The 24,399-nt window shown below is 35.8% G+C and overlaps 1 protein-coding gene across 5 annotated transcripts in view; it reads left to right on the forward strand.

Moving 5' to 3' along the window:
- The window catches only part of LOC129724993 (uncharacterized protein DDB_G0271670), an 82,496-nt gene that overhangs the window by 26,743 nt on the left and 31,354 nt on the right, over window positions 1–24,399 (forward strand). For all 5 annotated transcript variants that reach the window (XM_055680339.1, XM_055680338.1, XM_055680341.1 and 2 more), the window contains exons 4-5: window positions 8,755–9,008; window positions 9,081–9,189. In XM_055680339.1, coding sequence (XP_055536314.1) covers window positions 8,755–9,008; window positions 9,081–9,189 — 363 coding nt within the window. The remainder of the gene's footprint in view (window positions 1–8,754; window positions 9,009–9,080; window positions 9,190–24,399) is intronic.

A 24,399-nucleotide genomic window follows, 5' to 3' on the forward strand; every position in this document is an offset into this window, starting at 1 on the left:
CATTTACGGAGAAAACAGCAGAACTGTCAGTCAACTCGGACATGTATGCAAGCCTTCAAATGATAAATATTCGCCGTAAACTGAACAGCCATAAAATCTCCTTTGAATTAAATTCTCAAAAGCAAAGCCAAAAAAGCAAAACTCGAACTCGAACTTTTGTTTTAATACGATCCTACTGACACTAACAGTCTCTCCCGAGCTGGGACTCGAACATACTACGACTGACTTGTTGGGCCAACATCGTACATCGAGACCAGCTGGGAGACGAAATTCCTAAAAAATTCCGAAAACTCTTGAGATACTTTGCTTTATTTCTGAGTTTTTTTTTGGCAATTAAGTGCATTTGAACTTATGCCGTTTCCGGAGCGAATTGAAAATGATTTCGCTGGCTCAGAGAAATTTTGCTTCTACCCGGAGACCCGGAAACTACCTGCCAGGCCCGGAGAAAATTCGCGTTCACCCGGAGACCCTGAGATCACTTCCCAAACTCGGAGAATTCGGGTGAGACCCGGAGAGGTGGAAACCCTAATCAAAAGATAGGCATAAATTTATTGTCAAAGTGCCGAACTAGTCATTATTAGAATATAGTTGTCTTGGATTCCTGTCACGCTGTCACAATAATCATTAAGATACTGCCTATATCTAGGGGCTAGACAACTTTATTTTTAAGAGAAATATTTCGGTAATATTATACGATATTGGTAGATAAAGTCGAATCCCTTTATAGCGAAATCGCAAGGGACTGTCATTATAGCGAAATGTCGCAATAACACGAAGAATGTTTGCATATGTATAACACAACGTACCGTTGAGAATGTCGTTATAGATTCAGCAATGTCGTTATAGAGAGATTCGACTGTACTATTGTCGCAATAAAGAATGACAAGCTTTAGTTTTGGTATGCCGTTATAGAGGAAGGTCGTGATAGCGAAATGTCGCAATAAAACGAAGAATTTTAGTATAAAACAGAAGGGACTGTTGAAAATGTCGCTATAGCGAGATTTGTTATATAAAAAGTGTCGCTATAGAGGGATTTGACTGCATATTTTGATATTTATCGTTCATCTGTCACATTCGTATCACTCCGACAGACTCCGACAATAATTTGCTGTCAAAGATTTGTTATAAAGGTAGACGGGTGCCTGAAAATGCAACGATAAATAACACTGTGCAACAAAAATGGACTTATTTCTGACTTGGTTTTTATATAAATTTTTTGTGTATTTTGATGCAAAACCAAACTCCCCCGAGTTTGAACATATTTCAACTTAAAGGGCAACAACGGCGCCATTTTGAATTTTTAAGAAATCGAAAATTTTCGATGTTTTTTGACGACATTTTGTTTTAAGACTAAGTATAAAAAATCTAAGAGTTTGTCCACATAATAGCATCTTCTACGGAACCGGTTTTGGCATAGTTTTAGTATATTTCACAAAGCAAAATAATATCGAGTATGTCTGAGCGTTATTGGTAATGCGCTAATATCTAAAAGTGGTAGTCAAATTATGTCTTATATTGAGTAGAGAAGTCTCAGGAATCGATTGGTTGGTGTCTGATCCACGAAAAATGTAAACAACATATCAATTTTGCCCCAATGCCCCTACAATACTAAAATAGGTTCTTCTCGACGTTAGATTAACTTTTATGAAAACAGTTTAATGTAATATCAAGAGTGTAGTTGATACTCAAAGATACAATAACAATTTGTCTTTACCTGACTCTCCTTCTTTTACGGGGGGTATTCTTACTCGATTATTTATTTTTGGAAAAGTCATATCGAAGATATCTTCTACATTGTTTGATGCTTTTCTTGAAACCTAGTGAAAAAATCAAGAGAAATTTCAGTCATCTTTAGTCAGTTTCCAAATGATGCATCTGGATTTGATATCAAATAAAAGCTCTTTAGTTGTTTTATAAAATGCTAACTTCGGGTTCTGTACTGTTTCCAGTAGAGAAAATAGCACCCCGAAAATCGCCAAGTATTTTCCAAGAAAATTTTTTTCGTCATGTAAATCTATTTGTCACTTTTGTCATCTTGCCTAAGGGTTCGTATTTAACTAGAGTGATGAACTAAATTTTTAGTAAATCTGTCAAGTCTAACCCGAGCTCTTGCAGTTTTGGTGATTTTGACGGCATTTTTCGAAACCTAATGGCGTATCTTCTGGTAATACTTTACCTGGTAATACTTTAGTTCTGGTAAGGTAGAGTGATTGTCCAAATTTTCAGAAAAATCTATTAAATCTAGCTTGAAATATAGTGATTTTGACGGTTTTTTGAAAAAACCTTCTAGGGCCGTTTTACCCCATTTGGCACACTTGGCTTATACATGACATTAAAGTTCTTGAGTTGCTCTACAAAATGATATATTCAGATATTTTTTCTAGCGATGTTGAGAAGAGTAGAATGACCCTGAAAATTGACAATTTTTAAAAGAATAATGCATTTTTTTCGTCATGTTACCTCTTTGCCATATATTGTGGCCAAGCGTTTTAAAGTACTCTTAGTGTAGAATAATAACACAAATTTTCAGAAAAATCCATCAAGTCTAGCAGGAGTTGTTGCACTTTTAAGTATTCGGACGTTTTTGGACATATCATTTTCAAAGGCCGTTTTACCCAACTTAACCTCAATGAAAAAAATAGAAATTTTGCAAAACTTCCTACCTTGAATAGACAAACAAACGCCGAAAATTTCAGCCTAATCGGAGAACACCAAAACATCACGCGGTTGCGCCTCTCGCGAACTGGCTCTTAAATATTTTTGAATCCAACTTTCGTTAACAACTAAATGAAGATATTCATTTCCACTTTTGCAGGATCAGAATCTAGTATTTAAATCCTGACCTCCATATTCTGCTTCTCAACTGCCGAGTTCACGTGTAAAGAAAGCTTAAATCCAGAAATACTGATTCTAATACATAATATTCAGAATCCACCAACGACAGTGAAGAATCCTGAACCCTAAATATATGTTGCAGTACATAAAACAAATTATTCAGCTGTAGCTGAAAATCAAAATAGAATTTATAAAAAATAAATTACAAAATCAGAATACTTCTTGAGAGCACCAGTTTGCATAGGTTTTCGGATTATTAGGGCAGCGGTTCATTTCAACGGATTTTCGACAGCATTCTGATGCAAAACCTGTCAAAGAAAACCGCTTCTGAAGTAGTACGATATCCTATGAAAACAGTAAAAGTTTAAATCAAATATTGTACCTCAGCAAAAAAATCTTTTTCAGATTTGAAATGTATGAACGGAACATACCAAGACTTAAAATTAGTTCTGCGAATCACAGTCTTACTTTGCAATAAAAATTTCATATTTCAAGCTCTAAAATCCGGAATCAAAAATAATAAATCTGCACTCCACATCTAGGGGACTGCACCTTTGCCAATTTGTGGCTGTTAGATTAAGAAGTTCAAATTCAAATTTAAAATCTAAAAATTCAATCCACAATCAGGAACTAGAAACTTAAAACTCAAACTCTAGAGTCCGGAAACCATAAATCAGAGTCTAAAAATTGGTTATCCCCAATTCTGGAAAAGCCTTGAAATTAATTCAAAGTTCCCCATGTTACATTAAAAACTAGAAATGGTTGGTGATTTTTTCCTCTGTGTGGACTCATCACTGCGACCAGAGACATTTTGATCTATTGTGATATTGCCCAGGTGTTTTCTGAACTCCGCACTTTTTTATTATTGGCAGTATCACTATTGCAGTGAATGATACGCTTTTTCATTTGTATCCGTGCTTGTGTGTGAGAGTTTACCCTTTCATTTCAAGCTTACTGCTTTACTATACCGAGCCTCTTTCTATCCTACCAATATCGCCAAATTACAATTCCCTGAACTGAGGCTACACCTAACGTTCCTCTCTGGCCAGGTTTATTCTAAGAGGGACTTATTATGTCAAGAGGAAGGAGTCTTATCGAAACCTCGTTCCTCGTGCCAATATCGCCAATTACAATTCCCTGTAGAGGGTAAATATTCTAATCCTTCAGTTTTATTATAAGATGGACTTATTTTGGCAAGAGGAAGGAGTCTTATCGAGCCTCGTTCCTCCTAGCAACACCGCGTCACAATCACAATTTCCTGAAGATGCACTCAATGCTACACCTCTGGGCAGGTTTATTATTAGTAGGACTTATATTTTTGTCAAGAGGAAGGAGTCTTATCGAAACCTCGTTCCTCCAGCCAAGACCGCGTCATAAATACAATTCTCTAAAGAGAACTATTATAAGTTACTCAGAACAGTTTTATTATAAGAGGGACTTTTTTGTTAGGATGAAAGTCAGCAAGGGTACTATAGAATTCAGCTTGAAGGAAGGGTATGTAGTAGAGAGCCTGAGAATAAACCCATGTTAAAGTCCTTTGGCAACCTTTGAGTAACAATCAACAATTTTGCATCAATGAAAACAATTTGTTTATACTTCGATACAACCTAATTCGATATAACTTAACCCTCTAGTGCCCAATGCCGCCTTTTGGCGGGCTTCAGTCAAACCTCTAAAAAGCTTCAATAAATACTTGAAAAGTGTTTATTATGATTCATAGTGATTTTTCCAAAGCCCGTCTAGTAATTAACTTGGGCACTAGAGGGTTAGGAAAAAAAGTTTGTATCGAGGTATGACTGTACATTAGGGTGCACCAAGGGTGAAATCCTGGGGTATCCATCTATATGATGGGAAATGGTGTTAAGAATAAACTTTTCTTCGGAGGCAGCTATAGAAAATGATGTTGACTGATGATGATGACTTTTTTGTAAAAAGCGGTTGTTCTGGAATGTTTAATCCAAAAAACATGTCTAGGAATTTATTTTCCAAGATACCTAATCCATTTATATTTTTTGCGGATTCCTTGAGAGCTCAACTATAAGCAAAAAAATTGATTCGGTTTGTTAATCATCAATTTATTTTCTCAAAAAAATAATCTATCCTCCGGAAATGAAATTTTTCAAGTATATTTTGACATTTAATCGATAAAAGTGGGTATCAAGCCGAATGCTATCACCAACTGAATATCATCAAAATATATATATATATATATATATATATATATATATATATATATATATATATATATATATATATATATATATATATATATATATATGATTATTATATAATATAATATAAATATAAATTATTATATTATATAATATAATAATATATATATATATATAATATATAATTTATATATTTTATATATTTTATATATTTTATGGAGAAAAACTTTGTCAAAGTCTGCATGGCTCCAACATAACGTGATTTTGAGTTTTTCGTGATTTACTGTGAAATAAAAAATTGCATTCTATGTTTTTCACACTAATATGTTTATTTGCCGTATCAGATAGTATGACAAATTCAGCTAAACGTGATTTTTAAAATTCAAAAGCAAAAACTGTAACAATAACTATGGTCAGATAAAAAAAAAGTTAGGTAACCAACAATTAAACGTTTGGTGAATTAGTTTAAATTTTGTGGTTTTCTGCTACAACCAAATTCGTTATAATTTCCTGCTACTCCAAGGGTACGTTCTGCAGGGTTATTGATAACTGATAATAATTTCTCTCTATCCAGGTCTTGGGATCTTCCTAGTTTAAAAAATCTATCTAGCTGTAAAAACTGTAATGACTTCTCCGTGATGTGATCCTCTAAATTCTTCACATACGAAAATTTGTTCACTCTTGAAATGTCGTTTTTATTGTTTTTCTTTTTCAAGTTTTGTACCATCTTCCTCTTCGAGTCAACGTTTTCATTTAAAAATACCAGGCTAACATGGAGCTTCGGAAGATACCCTAAGTACAGCCTGCAGACCCGGAGCGTGGCCAAAACACGCTCGAGTCCCGTCTGGCAAAGATTTTTTTTTCTAAGTTTGAGTCACACTTTCTGCCCTTGTTAATTTTTCGCATTCTCGTAAAATTACATACATTGTCCTCTTTACTAAACTTGATATTGTTTATTGTATTATTTTTTTATCTGACCTCGGCTATTAGTACTGTTTTTGCTTTCGAGTTAAAAAAATGAGTTTAGTTGAATTTATATTACTATCTGATACCGCAAATAAACATTTTGGCATAGGAAAACATAAAATGCAATTTATTTCTCCACAGAAAATCACGTATAACTCAAAATCACGTTATTCAAGAGTCACTCCCATCTTTCGACGGTGTTCAGTTGGCGAAGGATTCGGCTTGTTACCCACTTTTGTTGATTGAATGACAGATTGGACTTGAAAAATTTCCTTTTCAATGGATAGAATTTTTTTCAGGAATATACATTGACAATAAACAAACTGAAACAATTTTTTTTCTCGTAGTTTGGACCCAGAGGATCCTGCAAAAAATATAAAAGGATTAGGTTTCATGAAAAATTATTATCATTTCATAGAGCTACCTCCGAAGAAAATTTTGGAACGCCCTTCTGTACATGCCATGGATTCAAAAAAGAAAAACATCAAATCTCAGGAACTAGAATGCATAGTTCAGAATCCTACTAAGGAGTAAATTTCTACAAAAGCCACTGTTTTTTCACATACGGTTGTTGAGGATTGAAATATGAGAGCAGAAAAATAAATACTGATGCGTAAAAATATTCGCCATTCATCATCCTTCTCTCATCATTCAAGCTTTATCCGTCATTCAAAATTAGTCATTGGGTTTCTATTATCTCTCACTTGGCATGCATCAGTTGTCAGCTGTCCATCACATTTCTCTGAAGGTTTAAAGAGCTATCCACCTTGAAGGATACATTGCGAAAAAAGTAAAAGTACTGAAGAGAGCCTCTTTAAAACGCAAAATTTTGCTGTTAAATTCAAGTTAACCCATTCCCATTCGGCGGGTGATGCCGTATATCATTACCTGACATTCAAAGTTTGATTTGAGTTTTACAATTGTACTTGATAATTTTCACTATGAAACTATTGAGTATGGTTAGAGAACAGATTGATCTTTATTATACAATACAGTTTGTGTCAAGTGTACACATAGTTGATGAGTAATAAGATTTTGAAGTTTACTTTTTAAGGTAAAAACTGATTTCTCTTCGCCGGGATAGGGTCAATAATAAGAATTTTTGACGTTGACTAACGTCTATATCGAAGTTAGGCCCCTGAATTTGAAAATCTAGTAATTCAACCAGGGAAAACCAGAGAAAAGTGGTCAGGTTTTGAGCGCTTATTTTGCAGTCATCTATAATCAGATTTTCGAGGTTTTGGCATCAATCGATCAGAAATTCTTTTACGGTTAACTTTATGTAACAAAAACAAACTATTGTTTGAGATACACTATTGAAAAATTGGTAATTAATATCGGTTGTCTAAATCATACCGCGCAGCCAATCACTACCTCTCTTCCCAAGCACAGTCGACACTAACGGATACAATCGATCTGACTTTGTTGTTATTGTTGTTGTCACTTTCTGTTTCCGATGTTTATGCTGCTGCTAGCGGAAAAAACCTTGCAAATATGCATCTTTTTGTTGGTGGTAATTTTACGACAGCGGCCGGCGCCCCATCATTCTGATTCCAAAACCGCACCAGTGACATGCGGACGCTAGGTGATAGCAGCTGAAAGGAGGAAATACAAAATAGTACCGGTCATCTCGTGCCGGTTTCACCCGTAATGCTGGTGGCTTTAGTAGTAAATGGCTACTGCAAAACACTTAAATGGCTGGAATTCTGGACGGACTAACCAGGAAACTATAATCGGCAACTGGCACCTTTTGGTGCCTCGAAATTTTGGTACAGAAGCGGCTAATTGAATTTTCTGTTTTACCAAATGCTGCTGCTAGCGGAAAAAACCTTGCAAAAATGCATGTTTGTGTTGGTGTTAATATTACGACAGCGGCCGGCGCAGCTTTCAAGAAACATTTGTCTCTACCATTCCATCATCTATGTAGCCCCTCCCTTTTTCTAATTATCTGACGAAGCCTTGGTATAAAACGTATCGTTCGAACATTTCACCCCATCAGTTTCATTATTAAACCGTACCGGGTACATACGGACGCTCGGTGTTAGCAGCTAAAAGGAGGAAAAACAAAATAGTACCGGTCATCTCGTGCCGGTTTGACCCGTGATGCTGGTGGCTACTGCAAAATACTAAAATGGCTGGAATTCTGGACGGAAACCAGTAAACAAGAAATCGGCAACTGGCACCTTTTGGTGCCTAGCAGTTTTATAATAGAAGCGGTTAGTTGAATTTTATGTTTTACAATTGCTGTTGCTAGCGGAAAAAACCTTGCAAAAATGCATGTTTATGTTGATGTTAATTTCACGACAGCGCTAGGTGTTAGCAGCTGAAAGGAGGAAAGACAAAATAGTACCGGTTATCTCGTGCCGGTTTCACCGGTTATGCTGGTGGCTGTTAGTAATAAATGGCTACTGCAAAATACTAAAATGGCTGGAATTCTGGACGAGAATAATCGGAAACTGGTACTTTTTGGAAACTCGAAATTTTGTTTCAGAAGTTTTGTAAAAGAAGCGTTGCAATTCCCTCTACTATTTGCTTCAATGGAATATTTTTTTTTTAAGAATACGGTAGTCAACGACATGCGGTCGTGTCTTGAATACCACCCTCCTACTTTTTTACAATGGAATGAGGGTAGAATACACTATTTTGAAACATTTTCTAACAGTGAAATTTGTGACTTTGTATAAACGATTACTGACCAACTAAGTAATAAGTAAATGAATGCTGAATTACTCCATCATCCATGCATTTCGCGGCGCTAATGATAATTTCTCTTTTCCCGCAGATACGACGATCGCTTCATGAAGCGCAACGATGACCGATACTATCCGATGTCGACCCGGGATTACTATGACAACAGGGCAGGCGGAGGCGCACCAGGTTACTACCCGACCGATATGGGCATGCGGATGGGAGGCGGCGGCTACCCAGGCTACCGGGGTAATGGTTACGATAATCTCGATCCGCTATTTGAACACTACATGATGCTTGCCCGTGGTGGCGGCCGACAAACTCCCGCTGGCACCAATTACAATCGCGGTTAGAACTGATCGATTTGGTTGCGCGTATTCAACGGTTGACCTCATTTCGCTCTAATTCTGTCCATTATAGATCGCTATTACGGATCATCCGGTGGATACGGTGCTGGCTATGATGATCGCAATCGCGGTGGTTATGGATACGACAACAAGAACTTCCGGCCCTGGGACGAAACGTACAGGTATTATCACTACTATTACTAACCACGAGAGAAACGAAAAAACGCTTCAGCTCTCGCCCGCTAATTCCTATGGCCCCGAGAGCTTCGCTTGGCGCTGCTGGTGACTAATCCTACCCGCATAAGCAGGAAAATTTGTAGCAATTCAGCGTGTTGGGAAACCGGACCTGCTTCAACCGCAGCTTCAAGCTATCCACCTTCTGGTTTTTCCCCAAATAGCTGTTTTTTATCTTCATTCAACAGAGTGTGCTTCTATAGAAATATATTTCTCTGCAGACCCCTTCTATCCTAGTCTAGTATTATTATGCTTCTATACGTAGCAGCAGTAGCGTAGACAGGGTAAGCTTTTAAAGGTTGCTTGCGCTGGATGAGACCTGCTCTACATCCTTGCTGTGTACAGTATGCTAGTTAGAGTGTAAAGATGTGCTTTTAAAAGTTGCTTCCTCTTATACCGCACTACCAACCAGAAGGATAACGTTTTTTATTGCCCATACGGGACCGAGAATGCCGCCAGTCGGCATCACGGCCGGCTGATAGGCGGATGTCACTTGCCGACCGGCCTATCTGTAGGACTATGAGTAGAGGGATCCTCTTTTTCCCCCTGACGATAGGCATAGTGATGTTTTTTTTATCCCTGAAAATATTTCGTACCATATGTAGATACTATTAGTAGATGATGGGTTTGAAATATAGAAAAAAATTGTTTGTCTGCCGGAATCAACCGAAACCTTTGGTATGGAGAGAAGCTTTGCCGTCATCCGTGCTTTGAATGATAGAGTATAGTCGTAAGCTTATTTTCCTGAAACAATTTTGAAAGGTGTTTTCGTAAACAACAGATTATCTTTCGATAGTCTATAAGAGATATTTTTTAAAATTACATCCCACCCTAACATATGGTGAAATCTTCCGAAGAATACCCCTATTTGGGATCCGTTCATGTGATGGCACCCATTGTTGTTTGCTGATGGTATCATAAATCACATCAGTCCAGTAGATTTCTGGGGGCCTGATGCCGACAGTATGACAGCAGGTTGATTATTCCACTCCATTCAAAAAATACATTTGCATCCATGACCGGTGAGTAGATGGTAAACAAGTTTTGTAATAGACTTTAAGCCGTAATGGACCGGAAAAACTTATTAATTCACGACTCGTGGTCACACTCACAAAGTTACTAACTGGTGCACGCACAAATGGGAAGTTTTTTTCTGTATCTAACGTGAGGTATGAGAAAAAATGAATTGTCAAACAAAAAGAAACTTGAAATTACGATTGGTATGTGATAAAATTTGCCCAATGCTCGAATCTTAGGTGAATTCCCATTAAAATTCATATCCTAAAATCGATCTAAAATTGGATCGAAATTCAATCCTTAATTTGATTACATATACAATGCTGGATCCACTCCAGAATCTAGACCACGACAGAACCCCAAACTAATTCCTGAATCAATTCTCAAAATCCAATCTGAAACTCAATGATTTATTAAATAACAAATTTAATCTCGCAACAAAACCATTGTCCAATTTTCAAAAAAAATATAAGTGTGTTTTAAAAACAATTGTGTATTCCAAAAACACGCTAGTAATCGGTAACAAATTCTATCTCAAGTATAATCGGTCATCTAATTCCAAATTATATACCTAAATCAAATAAATTCTTTAAATTTTGATTGAACCATGTTCCTATTTTTATAAAAACTAAGTCAAGTCAAATCCCATTTTAACGTCAAATATATGCCAAATTCTTATATAATATTTAATTCCGAACCCAATACTGAATCCAAATAAATTTAATGATGTTCATACCATATATAACTAAAATTGATTGAAATCCAAATCTCATTTAAATCCAATCCATACCTAATCTCGCACAAATCCAAAATCTAATTCTAAACAAAATTCATTCTAAACTAAAATCCAACCATAAAAATATAATTATAAATGAAGTGAAAAACGCAAACCTAAATCGAATCCCGAATCATCCATTATCCAGTTTCAAACACTGTTCTGAATCCAATCTCCAATACAATGGTAAATCCAATCTCATTTTAAATCTTTAACCTTATCAACAATTTATACTCTTTTAAATATAAACTCAGAAATATCGCTTTATACTTTTCGATTAATTTAATTTCTTTCATTCACCACAGTTTACCACAAAACTTTAAATATGTATTTCATTCTTTTATAAAACCCTAAATATGTAATTCATTCTCTTATTTGAAACAGGCTAAAGAATATTTTATGTAATTCTCGATTGTTGGAAATACCGCTTCCAATTGTTTTTCAATCATGTTGTTTTTAGTGATCGCTCAATTGATTTTAGTACTAATTTATGCAGTAAAAGATGAGTTCACTGTATTAAATACATTATTTCTTGTAGATTCCGCAGAAAATTCTATGTTTGGTGATTTTAAACAATTACAGCCAGCGGGTAAAAATTTAGGAATCAATTTAGGATTCGATTAGAAACTTTTTTTTCTGGTGTTGGATTGAGATTGATTCGATATTTGGTTTGGATTTGGGTTTTAAACTTCATGAGCTTATTGTTATATTGGATTTGGAATTGAAATTGATTTTAGATTTAAAAATGACAAATCAAAGTTGTAAATTCAATTTGCGTTTGAACTTGGAATGGAATTGAGTTTGCGATTTTAAACTTGCGGATGGGTTTGGAACTTCATTGGAGTACTTTTGGGCTGGAATTAGGGTTGTGCATTTAGAATTGAACATTCAATTGAAATTGTGATTGGATTTGGGCTTCGGCACCGGATATGAAATTGGGTTTAGAGTTGAGCTGAGAATGAAATTTAAGCGCGGGAGTGGATTATAAATGGTACTTGGTTCTGAGATTTGATTTGAAATTGGGCAATCATTCAACTAACTTTTTTTTTTTGGGAGACTGAACCACTGCGACTATGCTGTGGTGAGATAGAATTTGCATTTGGCATTAAAACTGAGTCTTTATTCTGGTTTGAATTGAGGATTGGATTCTATTCCAAGATTTGAGATTACATTTAGAGTTGGATTTGAAATGAAATTAAGAAAAAGATTTATAGTGAACATTACTTTTATACATAGCGCAAATTTGATGATTAGCCCTCCAAAGGCCAATCCTCTAAACGACATCGTTTTACTAACCAATTCCAAACTGGCGGAGTTTGCCACTGCTTAAATTACATTCAAATTCAAACTAAATCTTATTTAGCAATATGGTTCAGTAAACCATATTAACTGGAATACTAAATCTAATTTCAAACCCAATGCAACATTCAATACAATTTAAACCATTCTTACTTTTACTTTACTTTTTTGGCTAATGGACCGTTCACCGGTCTAGGGCCGAACGAATTAGAGATGTCCAGCTTCTTCTGTCTTGGGCAGCCGTTCTCCAGTCTCCTCGTACACCAGCAGATCGTGCATCTTCTTCCACCGCGCACATCCACCGCGTGCAGGGCCTACCACGGAGTCGACGGCCTCTTCCTGGTTCTCTACTGAAGATAGTTTTGGCGGCTCTCTCGTCAGGCATTCTGGCTAAATGTCTAGCCCACTGAAGCCTACCCCGCTGTATTGCCTTCACTATATCAGCATGATTGTATACCTGGTACAACTCGTGATTCATGCGTATGCGCCACACTACATCTTCCAGTTTACCGCCAAGTATCGATCGCAGAACTTTACGCTCGAAAACTCCGAGCACTCGTCGATCAGCTTCCTCCAGCGTCTATACAGCGCTAGTTTTGTTCGAGTTTGCAAACTACGGGACCTTAGCTGGTTACGTAGTCCGTAGAAGGCCCTGTTCGCAGCTGCAACTCGGCGTTTCACTTCACGGCTCATATCTTTGTCACATGTTAAAAGCGTACCAAGATAAACGAATTCGTCAACCACTTCAAATCGTTCCCCATCTATCTCCACCTTAGCACCAACACCACGGGGACTCTCACGTTCTCTGCCAGCTACCATGTTCTTCGTTTTGGCAGAGTTAATGACAAGCCCCAATCTCGCTGCTTCCCTCTTAAAAGGTACGAAGGCCTCCTCCACGGCCATTTGGATGCCTCCAGATGTGTTTCCGAAACGTGGAAAACAGGAACTACATATGGCCATTCCTCCATTCCAAATGGAGAATCCTGCTCCCAGATCGATCACGTACTGATTGACGGTCGGCACTTTTCGGATGTTACTGATGTTAGGTCTTTTCGGGGACCAAACATTGACTCTGACCATTATCTCGTCGTTTGTAAGATCCGCACACGGTTGTCGAACGTGCTGAAATCTCGCACAGAGAGGACGACACGTTTCAACATTCAGCGGCTGAAAGCTGATGGGGCGTGGCAGCAGAATACGCCAGAGAGCTGGATCAACGGATCGCAGAACAGTAGAAGGAACAAGTGGAAGACATAGATGGGCTGTTGAGTAGTATTTACAGTGCCATTGGAATAAGTGCGAGAGAGGTGGTAGGTACAACACGTGGAAGACAGCATAACAACTGGTTCGATGCTGAGTGCCAGAGAGCGACGGGCGAGAAGAACCGTTCATTGAGCCGCATGCTCACTGTGGTTAGACATCATAACAGGGAAGAGCTGCCGGAAATGGAGTCTACCATCGTAGGAAGTGTGAGCACGAGGAGCATATGATCGCCAGCGCAGAAGATAACTTTGCTTGGAATGACGAGCAGAGCTTCTAAAGACCAGTCAACACAGTCAGAACCAGGAATTTTCCTGTGCCGGTCATGTGGTCATGACAAGAAAGGCATCCTGCTTACGAATAAACCGACGATTGCGACGATTTGGAAAGATCACTTTCAGGTGCTATCAAACGGTGAAGAGCAAGAGGATCAAAATGGGAACAGGATATGAGCGACGAACAATATGTGGAGTCACCAACACAGAATCCACACAGTAATCCAATTTTGAACTTAATTTAAATTTACAAATAATGAATCCAAACCGAAATCCAATCCAGCTCAAAACCCAGTCTCATACCAGGTTCTAAAAACAACTGTGAATCCTATTTTAATATAATCAAATCTTAACTGGTTCTGAAAATCTGCATTTAAATGCTAAATCCAACCTGAAACTCAATTTCAAATTAAATCCTGAATACGAACTCCTATTAAATTTGACCTCAGTCGTTAATCCAAAATCCATATCAAATCTCGCGTAATTTTTCAAAGCGACCTATCTAACATTGAGAGACTCTCTTTGTTTACTTTTTTCTTTGATCAATAATAATGCTTTATTTCCATATTTCATAACACTCAATGCATAGTAAGCAAGACAGTATTACTATCTCTCGATTAAGGGGAAGAAAGCTTAGAAAATATATATATAATGACGACGTAATTAACGAAACAAAGTGAGGGATGAGAGAATCTGTCATTGTTACTTAGGTCCCTTTGAAAAATTACGCGAGAAATGTCAATTCGAATCCAATGTTGTATTCTCGTGTTTTATTAGACATTGCAATTGAATGTAATTTTCGTTTAACGATATGGTTCCGCATTCGGCGCGTTTTGGTTTTAGAATATTTTAAGAACTTTTCTAGCAGCACTTTATGTTTTCTTCTTCTTTTTTTTTACTGAAAAGTAAAAATATAAGTGAGAAACAAACCTTTAAAAAAGTATGGGATGATGTTTCAAATTGAGTAACATATGAACATTTTGAATTATTTTCCTTTAAATTTTATTTAAGATTAAAGATGTGGAAATAAGAATGAATTAAATTTAAGATATTCAACTATCAAAGTATCATTATACACATGCTTCTTCATGAATTCAACAAATTAAAATTTCTTTTCTTCATGTTCACCACTACGATTCAATCAACCCGAGTTTCATTCTCGAACTAAGTCGAACAGTTATAACTTCCTAGAAGCGGCGATTGCTTGTTGAAAGCGTTGAACAGGCTAAATAAAAAGGAAAAAAAAACTACCCAACCCATTCCAGCGAACGACAATAAAAAACAAAAGTGAATCATCAAACTACACTATCTAAACTCCAAAGCGGATGCTACTAAAGCTAGTTAGCTTCTAGCGCGGGCGCGCACCTGGAAGAGATTCTTCAACGGAGAGTATCGCCGGCGCCACCACACGGAAGCTGCGAACACATTTTTAATGATCAAACTTTCGCCGATTTTATCCCTTCCCGCCCCATCGCATGTTTTATAACCCGGCCGCCACGAGAACAACGTCGGAGGTTATAACAGCTTTTCGATGAAATTGGCATGGTCGAAAGTTTTCCCTTTTGACTCATTCAACTCGAGAGCGAAAAGTTGGCAATGTGATGTTTAGTATGCTAGTGGCTAGTGGTTCTACCTGCTGGAACTAGTGCGGAAACTGTCGACACAATGTGATGCCGCGTCGGGAATAACGCTAGAGTATAACAGTTTTATATTAATTTATTATTTGATTTATACTTATTTATTTTGAAAAGTTCCAATACAGTTCTGGCTGATCTCGTCACAAAGAAGATCAATACTTCCCGAGCAGGTTGTGATTAATGACATGCTTTTGTTCCGATGAAAATTCGCTGAAAGTTTCTAATGAATACCCATTTCGACGATAATTCGGCACGTAATTGAATGCTCTGGTAGTGCCAATCAAAGCCCGGCCTGGCGGTGTCGAGGGCCGTTAATTTTCCCCCATAATTTACAGTCTTCCGCTACGATTAAAACTTTTTATGATTCTCCGGCCGATGACAGCCTGTTCGTGGTTTCGCTGGAACCGAGGCGCAAAAGCGACACTTTACGGTGCAATTTCTAAAGTTATAAAAATTGGTTTGGTTCCGAAAATTTTAGAACGGCCAGGCGACGATCAAGCAAAATTTGCATCCATCATTTTGATAGCATACGGTTTAACTATGAACGCTCTCGAAATTTGTGATAGTTGCCTAATAAACTGATTTATGAAAAAGCAAGCTATAAATCTTTACTTTCTAAAGGGGCCTTTAATTTTAGGCATATTTGAAATTTTTTTATAATTATATTGATTTATTTAGCTTTTTTATCAATTTCATCTAAAACCACACATTATTGTAATTTGTTCATTTCAACGAACAGTTGAGGAAACCTAACTGGGAACAAATAGGAAGTATTGATGCGATGAAATGATATCTGATAGCGAAATTAAAATATGAAATGTGAAAAAAGCTGAAACCCATGAGCTCGTTTATCAAACACTGGCCAAACCTGATTAACGGATGCTCGAATCGCTCGATACTCTACCATTCAATGAGTAAATTATCCTGTGTTATTCTAACCAACGTGTAACAGAAGAACGATTGCAACCCACATACCATCCAAGCGAAGCCCACTTCCATATGGATTACCATTTCCTAATGTTACGAAGAGAAAACGCGAGCGGGTAACTGAGCGTTCATCGTATAGGATAGCGCGAAATGGTCATTAAGCTGAAATTAGTTCGTTTCATTTAACGCATTTGCTGGACGTTTGGACCGAAGTATGCCTGCCATTAGCCTAATTAAAATAATTGAAGTCGATCCAATTACTCAGCATCGAAATGACCCTATCGCAGTTGCTAGTTCTGCTGCTACAGAAATGTTCTTGCTCTGTAGAAAGTGGTGATAGGAGACTTGTGAAATTGCATCGAAATTACTCGCAGCTATTATCGGAATTAATTAAAGAACCTAACTAGGCGAAGCGAGTAGAAAAACAAAACCAAAAAACGATCAATTATTTTCTAAGGGTAACAAAATGTTATGGCCAATATATTAAAGTCATTTATAGCAGTGTTTATGTAAAATATTTATTTAAACTCCAAATTCCAGTGGTAATTTGATAATCGCCAATATATGATTATCAAACCCTGACTGCGGTTTATTTTCAATCTATTCACTTCTACTTTTTACGTTAATAAGCTTCTATACTTCTCTACCAAACAGAGGGTTCCGAATTTCTAATAAAACTTCAGTTTAAAACATGTTTGAATCAAGCTTGTTTCACAGTCAGGAACAAGTAAAATTTAAATAGGGGAACTGCTCGATGCATCTTATTAAGCCGATTTTCACGAAGAACGCACGGATTAAACACCAAAATTTCATGAAATCATTGAACAAATAAACAAAATACAAATACGTGTTCTTATGGAATCATTCTGCATTGTATATTTAGTAAGGTTAGCTAGATTTGTTCTGAATTTTTTAAAACAAACCACTTTTCCCAATGCTTCCATATCCATCTCAAAACTTGAATAACTGCTCAATTATTCACTTCACGACACCCCCATATTCATCAAACTGTTAATCAAGAATAAATCACATTAACATGAATGAACGTAGCCGTAGACCGTCGTAGTAGGTTACCCAGATATCCGCTGTAGTTGTTTACGTACAAAATTGGTATCCTAGGTAACAACTGCAGTGCTGTCGATTTATGTCAATTATGTCGGAATAATTCAACATTTTCAGTATGATTTTGTCGTATTAACAGAAACTGATTTGGCAACTTTTGATTTTCTTCAACGCAGTGAAAACGGATGAAAATACATACAGTTTACAGAAATTTAGGAATTGTAGAAATACATCTCATATATTTCTGCTTGAAAGTTTAAGGTGAACATTTCAAAGATTAAAGTATTCTTGGTGAAGTGAGTGATTTTGTTTAGTGATTAGAATAAAAAGTGGACCGCTAGAGATGAAAAAACTTTGGTTGGCTGCTGAGTGAGTCCCGTTGTAGCGGTGGATGATTGAATTGAATAAGTTTTCGAGTGCAGATGCCCGACTATAATATCAAATTTAGAGCTTTTAAGTGAGTTTTTGGGGATTCTACTTTATGAGAAATCTATAGTGAACTAAGAAGAATTCATTCCATGGATTAGCAGATTGGTTTAGTTAGAAAATATGCGTTTTTTCCTGTTTTCAATTATGTTTGCATGTTGTATGAGATGAATATATGGGCTGAGATGAATAATGGAGCAGTTCCCCTAGGCTGAATATGATATAGTATTATTAGTGACATGAAAACAGGCCCGTAAATCCCGTTTCCATCCGTTCAATGTCAAGGAAGAATTTTTGTCCCGATTTTAATTTAAGCAGAATCATTAACTGCTGAAGATGGCTCTCCAGCATGCAGGAGAATAATTTATTTAAAAAAATAAATTGAAAGTTTATTATACCTAATAACTTTTATTCATTCCAAAAATATATCGTCCTATGAAAATTAATATATCAAACCTTGTATATAGCAATCGTGTTTCTATGGTTATACAAAATTGTTTTTCTTTCAATTGATTCCTGATCAAAATTTTTCTCTCACCTATATTGGAAAATTTTAGAACGTTTTCCACACTTTTATACAGCCTTCCAGAGCCCGTTACTTCAGATTTAAAATTTATGTTCTGGTGTTTGGACATCGACTTCCAGTCTCCAGAAAATATGCATACTCATCGATTGAAAAAAAAACTTATCAATTAAGACCCCTTTCTTATCAAAGGTTTGTTCTTTCTTATTTTAATACTTCTATGACCACCTACTCTATATAAGGAACACATAAGCCAAGTTTGGCAGAAATTGGTTCAGATATTCTAGAGTTGTGGCGGATCACACAACAAATATTGACTTACATTATAATTAGATATCTAATTATATCTAACTGGCTCATGTTTCGTAAGACTGGTTATCTTCGAGTGTAATTTTCCAGAATGGAAGTGTAATTTTCCAGAATGGAACTACGAATAACATGTTTTGTCATTAAATATGGCTTCAAATCTACTTATTCAATCGTTCCATCTCAAGTGTGATGTGTCTAGTAATAAATTGATACATGAGTTTTTCTCATAATACCTCTAAGTAATAGGTGCGTTTAGGGTAAAATTTTCTCAGCAATACGATGCAATTGTCGAATTTGATGAAATCAAAGTATACTTGTTGGCCGGAAAATGCGATTTAATTTTTCAACTTAAAAACAACAGTTCTGGCAACACTGTTGCTCAAAGTTGATATATTTTTGGAATCCTCAATTAGTTTTCTTCAAAATTCATGTATCAATTTATTTCTAGAAATCTTGCTTTTGAAGCTATAAATAACAGAAAACGAGACTTTTTGACAAAAAATTGCACTTTTTTCAAAAAAGGGGAGAGTCTCACAGGACGGGGGGTGAGCCGATCGGCACCAAAATTGGGATTTTTGCATAATGACCTTGAATCAACCATTCCATAAAACTTAACACATTTCTTTTATTTTTTGCACACTTGAAATGGAGATATACTGTCTCCCTAAATGAGCTTGAATGTTGCCGTGTTCGGATACAAAATGAGAGTCTAATAAATTTTATTTAAAAACACAACATTTGAAAACTTTTTGTTGATAAAGTTGCAATGTTTTTTCGTGAAGTCTAAGAAAACATGTTTTTTTATTTTTTATTTTTGGTTTTCGATATCTTTTTAAGGGAATTTCATTATGATTACTTCCAGTGCAATTTTTCCTAAGAAGTACATAGAATCTCATACATCTTTTCCTTTAAGAAGTCTTCAACAGATCAGCAGACTTCAGGATATGAAAGAGTAAAATCATCTCAAACGACCTGGAAATACCCAAAAAAGTTCCAAATTTTTTTCCCTGACTATTCAAATTTATTTTAAACTGATTTAAGTTACGACTATCATAGGTTTTTTCACCTAAATCAATAAATTAAAACGGATCAGACTTAAACTGGTTCCTGCCAAAATTCTCACCAGTAATTAAAACAGTTTAGCTTCGCTCTCGCTAACTTGAATCTTGAACAAAAATATATTTTTTTGAGAAACACGTCCAGTTTGATAAAATTGAAAAAAACCTAAATTAATCCACCTAGTGGTGAGACCCAGCCTTTCTCATTCGAGCTTATTATTTGTTTTAATAGATTTACACCAACACTTAGAAAATACACTTTGATAATTTCTGCTGGATTTGTTATTCTATTTTTTTTTTTTTGTTAACACAACTATACCGAACATTTAAAATATAACATTCACACAACATACATTAACACATATACATGCAAATAACATTAAATCCTTTCAAATATATGATGCGATTTCGGTTTTGATCGTGGTATAAACGATTTGTACTCATATACTGCGTATAAATATTTAGATTGTTTATGTCAACTTTAGTCAGTAGATTTCAAATAATTTATAATTAAATCTTGTTCCTTATACATTAATTTGAATTCTTTAACGCAGTTGACATTACTGCATGGGCAAATACCAATCAATATGGGTTCTTGAGACCTGGATTATACCCAGTGGTATTTTTAGTCCAGATGACCACATCTGGTAGCCTGATAATCATAAAATCCATCATAAAATTGCCGAACTGCCTGATCTGGGTATTTCGGTGGCGAAGATGGCGACAGTTTCCGATCAACAGCCTAAAGTGACAAATATCATCCAATACGATTTGGGGTAGCGATATGATACCCGGAGGCCAGAAATCATCTTCAGACGCTATTTTAAATTACTAGACAGTAGCTTCCGGTTTCTGGAAACCAGTCTAAAAGGGACATTACGCAATGTGAGTTTTTCAGTACCCGGGATGATGCTCAAAGGCCAGGAATCAGCTCCATACTTCATTTTGAAATCCGAATTTGCGACTTCCGGTTTCTGGAAAACATCCTTCAATTGTCAAATATAATCCAATAAAGGTATATCCACTCTTTGGATTTTAGAATATTGATGTTGTATTTGAAGAAATAAATGGACCATAGTATTTGAAATTTAACGTAATATTTGTACTCATTAAATAGTTTTCTTATCATAATGACTCCTAATTTCGAACTTTGATCAAAGCAGCTAATTCTAAACAGCCTTTGGGTTTTGTTTAATTGTAAGTTTGAGGAACAACCTGTTCGTTTGACACTTGTTTTGTTGAAATAAGTCGTAAAATCTTTGAGAGAAGGGAATAGATTTTCAATATTTTTTTCCTGTGAATCTTTTTATTTCTAGGGCAACTATTGTGAGCTTTAGAGCAGTTTTCTTCGATTTTGTCAACCAGTATTATAATCAAATGTAATGGGTACCAATACAGCAACTAAACCTTCAATTCAAAACTAAGATTGTTGAAATCAGTCATGCCATCTTTGGCAAAACGAGTGAATTTAAAAAAGTTTTTTGAACACATTTCTTTTCATAACCTTCAAACTACATGTTCAATCACCATAAAATTCGTGATTTAGGGGTTTTGAAGACAGTCCATTCATTTGATACCTATTTTGTTCAAATCGGTTGTGTAGTTTCTGAGATAATGGAATTTCATAACTTTTATATTTTGATACATAACAGACAAAGTTATAGTCCGATTATAATAAAATTTCATAGGGTCTTATCAGGCAACTAGACCTTTCTATTGCAACTTATTTTGTGAAAATCGGTCCATCCATCTATGAGAAAAGTGGGTGAGTTCAAGCAGTCTTAGAAACATTTTTCTTGTCATAGCCTGATTTTCCATTATTATACATAACGGACAAAGCTAAAGTCCAATAACAATAAAATTCAATAGGGTCTCATGGGGCAACAAGACCTTCCATATGACACTAACTCTATGAAAATCGGTACAGCCATCTCTAAGAAAAGTGAGTGAGTTTAAACAGTGTTTGAAACACGTTTCTTTACATAACTTTTAAACCACATGTCCGATCCTTAAAAAATTATTTTACAAATGGTTCAAAAAACAAGCCCGTTCTTTTGATACCACTTTCTGAGCATTTCTCAAAAAGAACTTTAATTGAAATGTCACCAGGTGCTTTGGTATTTTTGAAAATTTTTATGATAGATTTAATCTCATTTAAGCTAGTTCCAGTTAAATCCAACTAAAAAAAAACTTGATAACATCAACGTGTGATCATATTTCCAGTTCGCTCATTTTTTGCTTTCCCTACTGCACATACTGTCTGCCTAATGAACTTATGTGTTAACGGGTAAAAGCCGTTGTTAAAAATAGAAATTTAATTCGAAAGATCAACGTGTGACTTCGTCTTTAATTGGACTCACTATATTCCGAGTTATGAACACATTCAAACTATTGAGCAAGTCTTTGAGTCTTCTGTCAATTGGTTGCAAGAAAGTAATCACCATTTTTGATTACTGGAATATGACAATGGCGATGGTGAAGCTTGCTCAGGCGATGTTAGAAGGTGTGTCAAAAGTTCTGAAGGAATTGTAAACGTGATGATGATGAAGTGCAAGAAACTGGAAAAAAATCTCCTCTAACCACTGGTTTTTACGAAAAAAACTACAAGGTATACAGCCCTAGGGGTTGTATGAAATGGTGACGTAGGACTAAATATATAATATATGCTAAACTAAATATTATTATATGCTGCGCTAAACTGTTCATAGGTAACACTACCGTTTATTTTTGATAGTCGTTATTTTAAAACTAACGATGCATGAATACATGAAGATTTTACATTAGTAGTAGTTGCGAAAATTCTCATAACTCTTATCTTCAAGCATCTATAGCTCTGAAAAGAACCGATTCCATAATATTCAGTTAGAAATTCGTGCTACAGAACGCTGATAATCGCACCATGAATATTTTGTTGGCCGCGCATAAAATTTGCTCTCCGCTGTGCCCTCCAGTAGCTGTGCCAGCAAAATATCCTGCAGCGTACGATGGTTATTGTTGCTGCCGTGTGCTGAATACAGGTAACATGCTCCGCGGTGCCTGGAAGTTGAATCGTATGCAGCTCTCGTTTCTCAATGTCGCAAAGCTTAACAGCTGCACCGCACTCGCTATTGTGGAACAAACTAAACTGAAGCTGAATTTTCCACACGCAGTCTTTTGTATCGAGTTCAGCGTAGATTTTTACCATTAAGGCGTGGCCACGCAGCTTAGACAAAGAGAAACAAACCAAAACACTTTGTTGAGTCAAAATAAGTAGGCAGTGGAATTTATTTCGTCCATGTTATTGTTATCTGTGCTTGGGAAGCAAGCCAAGAACAAGGGAAATGTATGGGAAAGCTTGACCTTGGAACTTTTCACCTTTTCCACCATTAAGCAGTAAAGCAACAATGTTGAACATAATATCAAAAAATTGTTACACATTTTATCTATCCACCGACATATAAATGACTAAGATGCATTAAGTCGTTCGCTTGCTATAACCGTTTGAAATCTGACGCAACATTTGCTAGTTTCATTTTTATTTTCACAAAGTGTAATCTAGTATAGAAAACAAAAACGTAGTCCTACGTCAAAAATGTAGTAATTAGCATAAAATGCGCGCACTACTGAATGACTTGTTAGTACTTATTTGGATACTTTTCGAAAAATTTAAAGTAACTTTTTCTTGATATTTTGGTCACTAAAGTCACTACCGTTGCATTGTCTAACCGTTACGAGCCATGTACAAGGTTACATTCTCAGAATGTTTTACTGTACAACAATTTTTTCTACCAAGAACAAATACTTAGTATGCTGAACCAAGTAGGAGGACATAGTTTCGGTCAATTAAAATTATCGATTATTTTTTGCATATTTTGAACTCATTTGGCATTGATTGTTACTTTCGTTTTCGGGTCGGAAAAAGCAAATCAAGTAATCTAATTATTATTGAGTGTTGTTGTAGGGATGCTGGTGAGCGTCCACATCGAATGCTCTGAAATAAATACTTTGTGAAAAAATCCCAAGCCTCTGAAATTATCCCTGATTATTTTTCGAATTCCCTGATATTCCCTGATTTCCCTGATCGAAAAATAAAATCCCTGATATTCCCTGATTCTCCCGGTTTTTCCCGGTAGTCGTACCCTGATAAAAATGTACGCTGTGAAAAAAAAAATTTTTTTGGCTAGAAAAATAAACACTAATTTTTCCATATAAAAAAAAGAGTTCATTTTTTTTTAATTTTTTTCAAAGAAACTTGAAGTTATTACGCAATTTAAAAAAAAATCAGGATGAAGAAATGAAAATTAAATTTTTTACGGAAGATTTTTTTTTTTAAATCTGATTTCACCATTTTTCAAAAAGCTCTTGGTAATTAACATTCTAAATGCCGGTGCATACTTGCAGGTTTTCGAGTTATTTTTTTTTAAATTCTTGTTTTTTTTTTTTAATTAAAAATAACTCCAGACCGATGCATTTATATTGTTCAGTTCCAAGAGAGTTTTAATTTTTAATGACGGTCCGAATCTTTTTAAGTCATTTAGAACACAAAAATTTCAAAACATGTTGAAATTAGAGTTTTTTTTTAGATTTAATCATTCAGAATTTTGTTTTTCA

The sequence above is a fragment of the Wyeomyia smithii genome, chromosome 2, assembly GCF_029784165.1.
Source record: "Wyeomyia smithii strain HCP4-BCI-WySm-NY-G18 chromosome 2, ASM2978416v1, whole genome shotgun sequence".
Lineage (NCBI taxonomy): Eukaryota > Metazoa > Arthropoda > Insecta > Diptera > Culicidae > Wyeomyia > Wyeomyia smithii.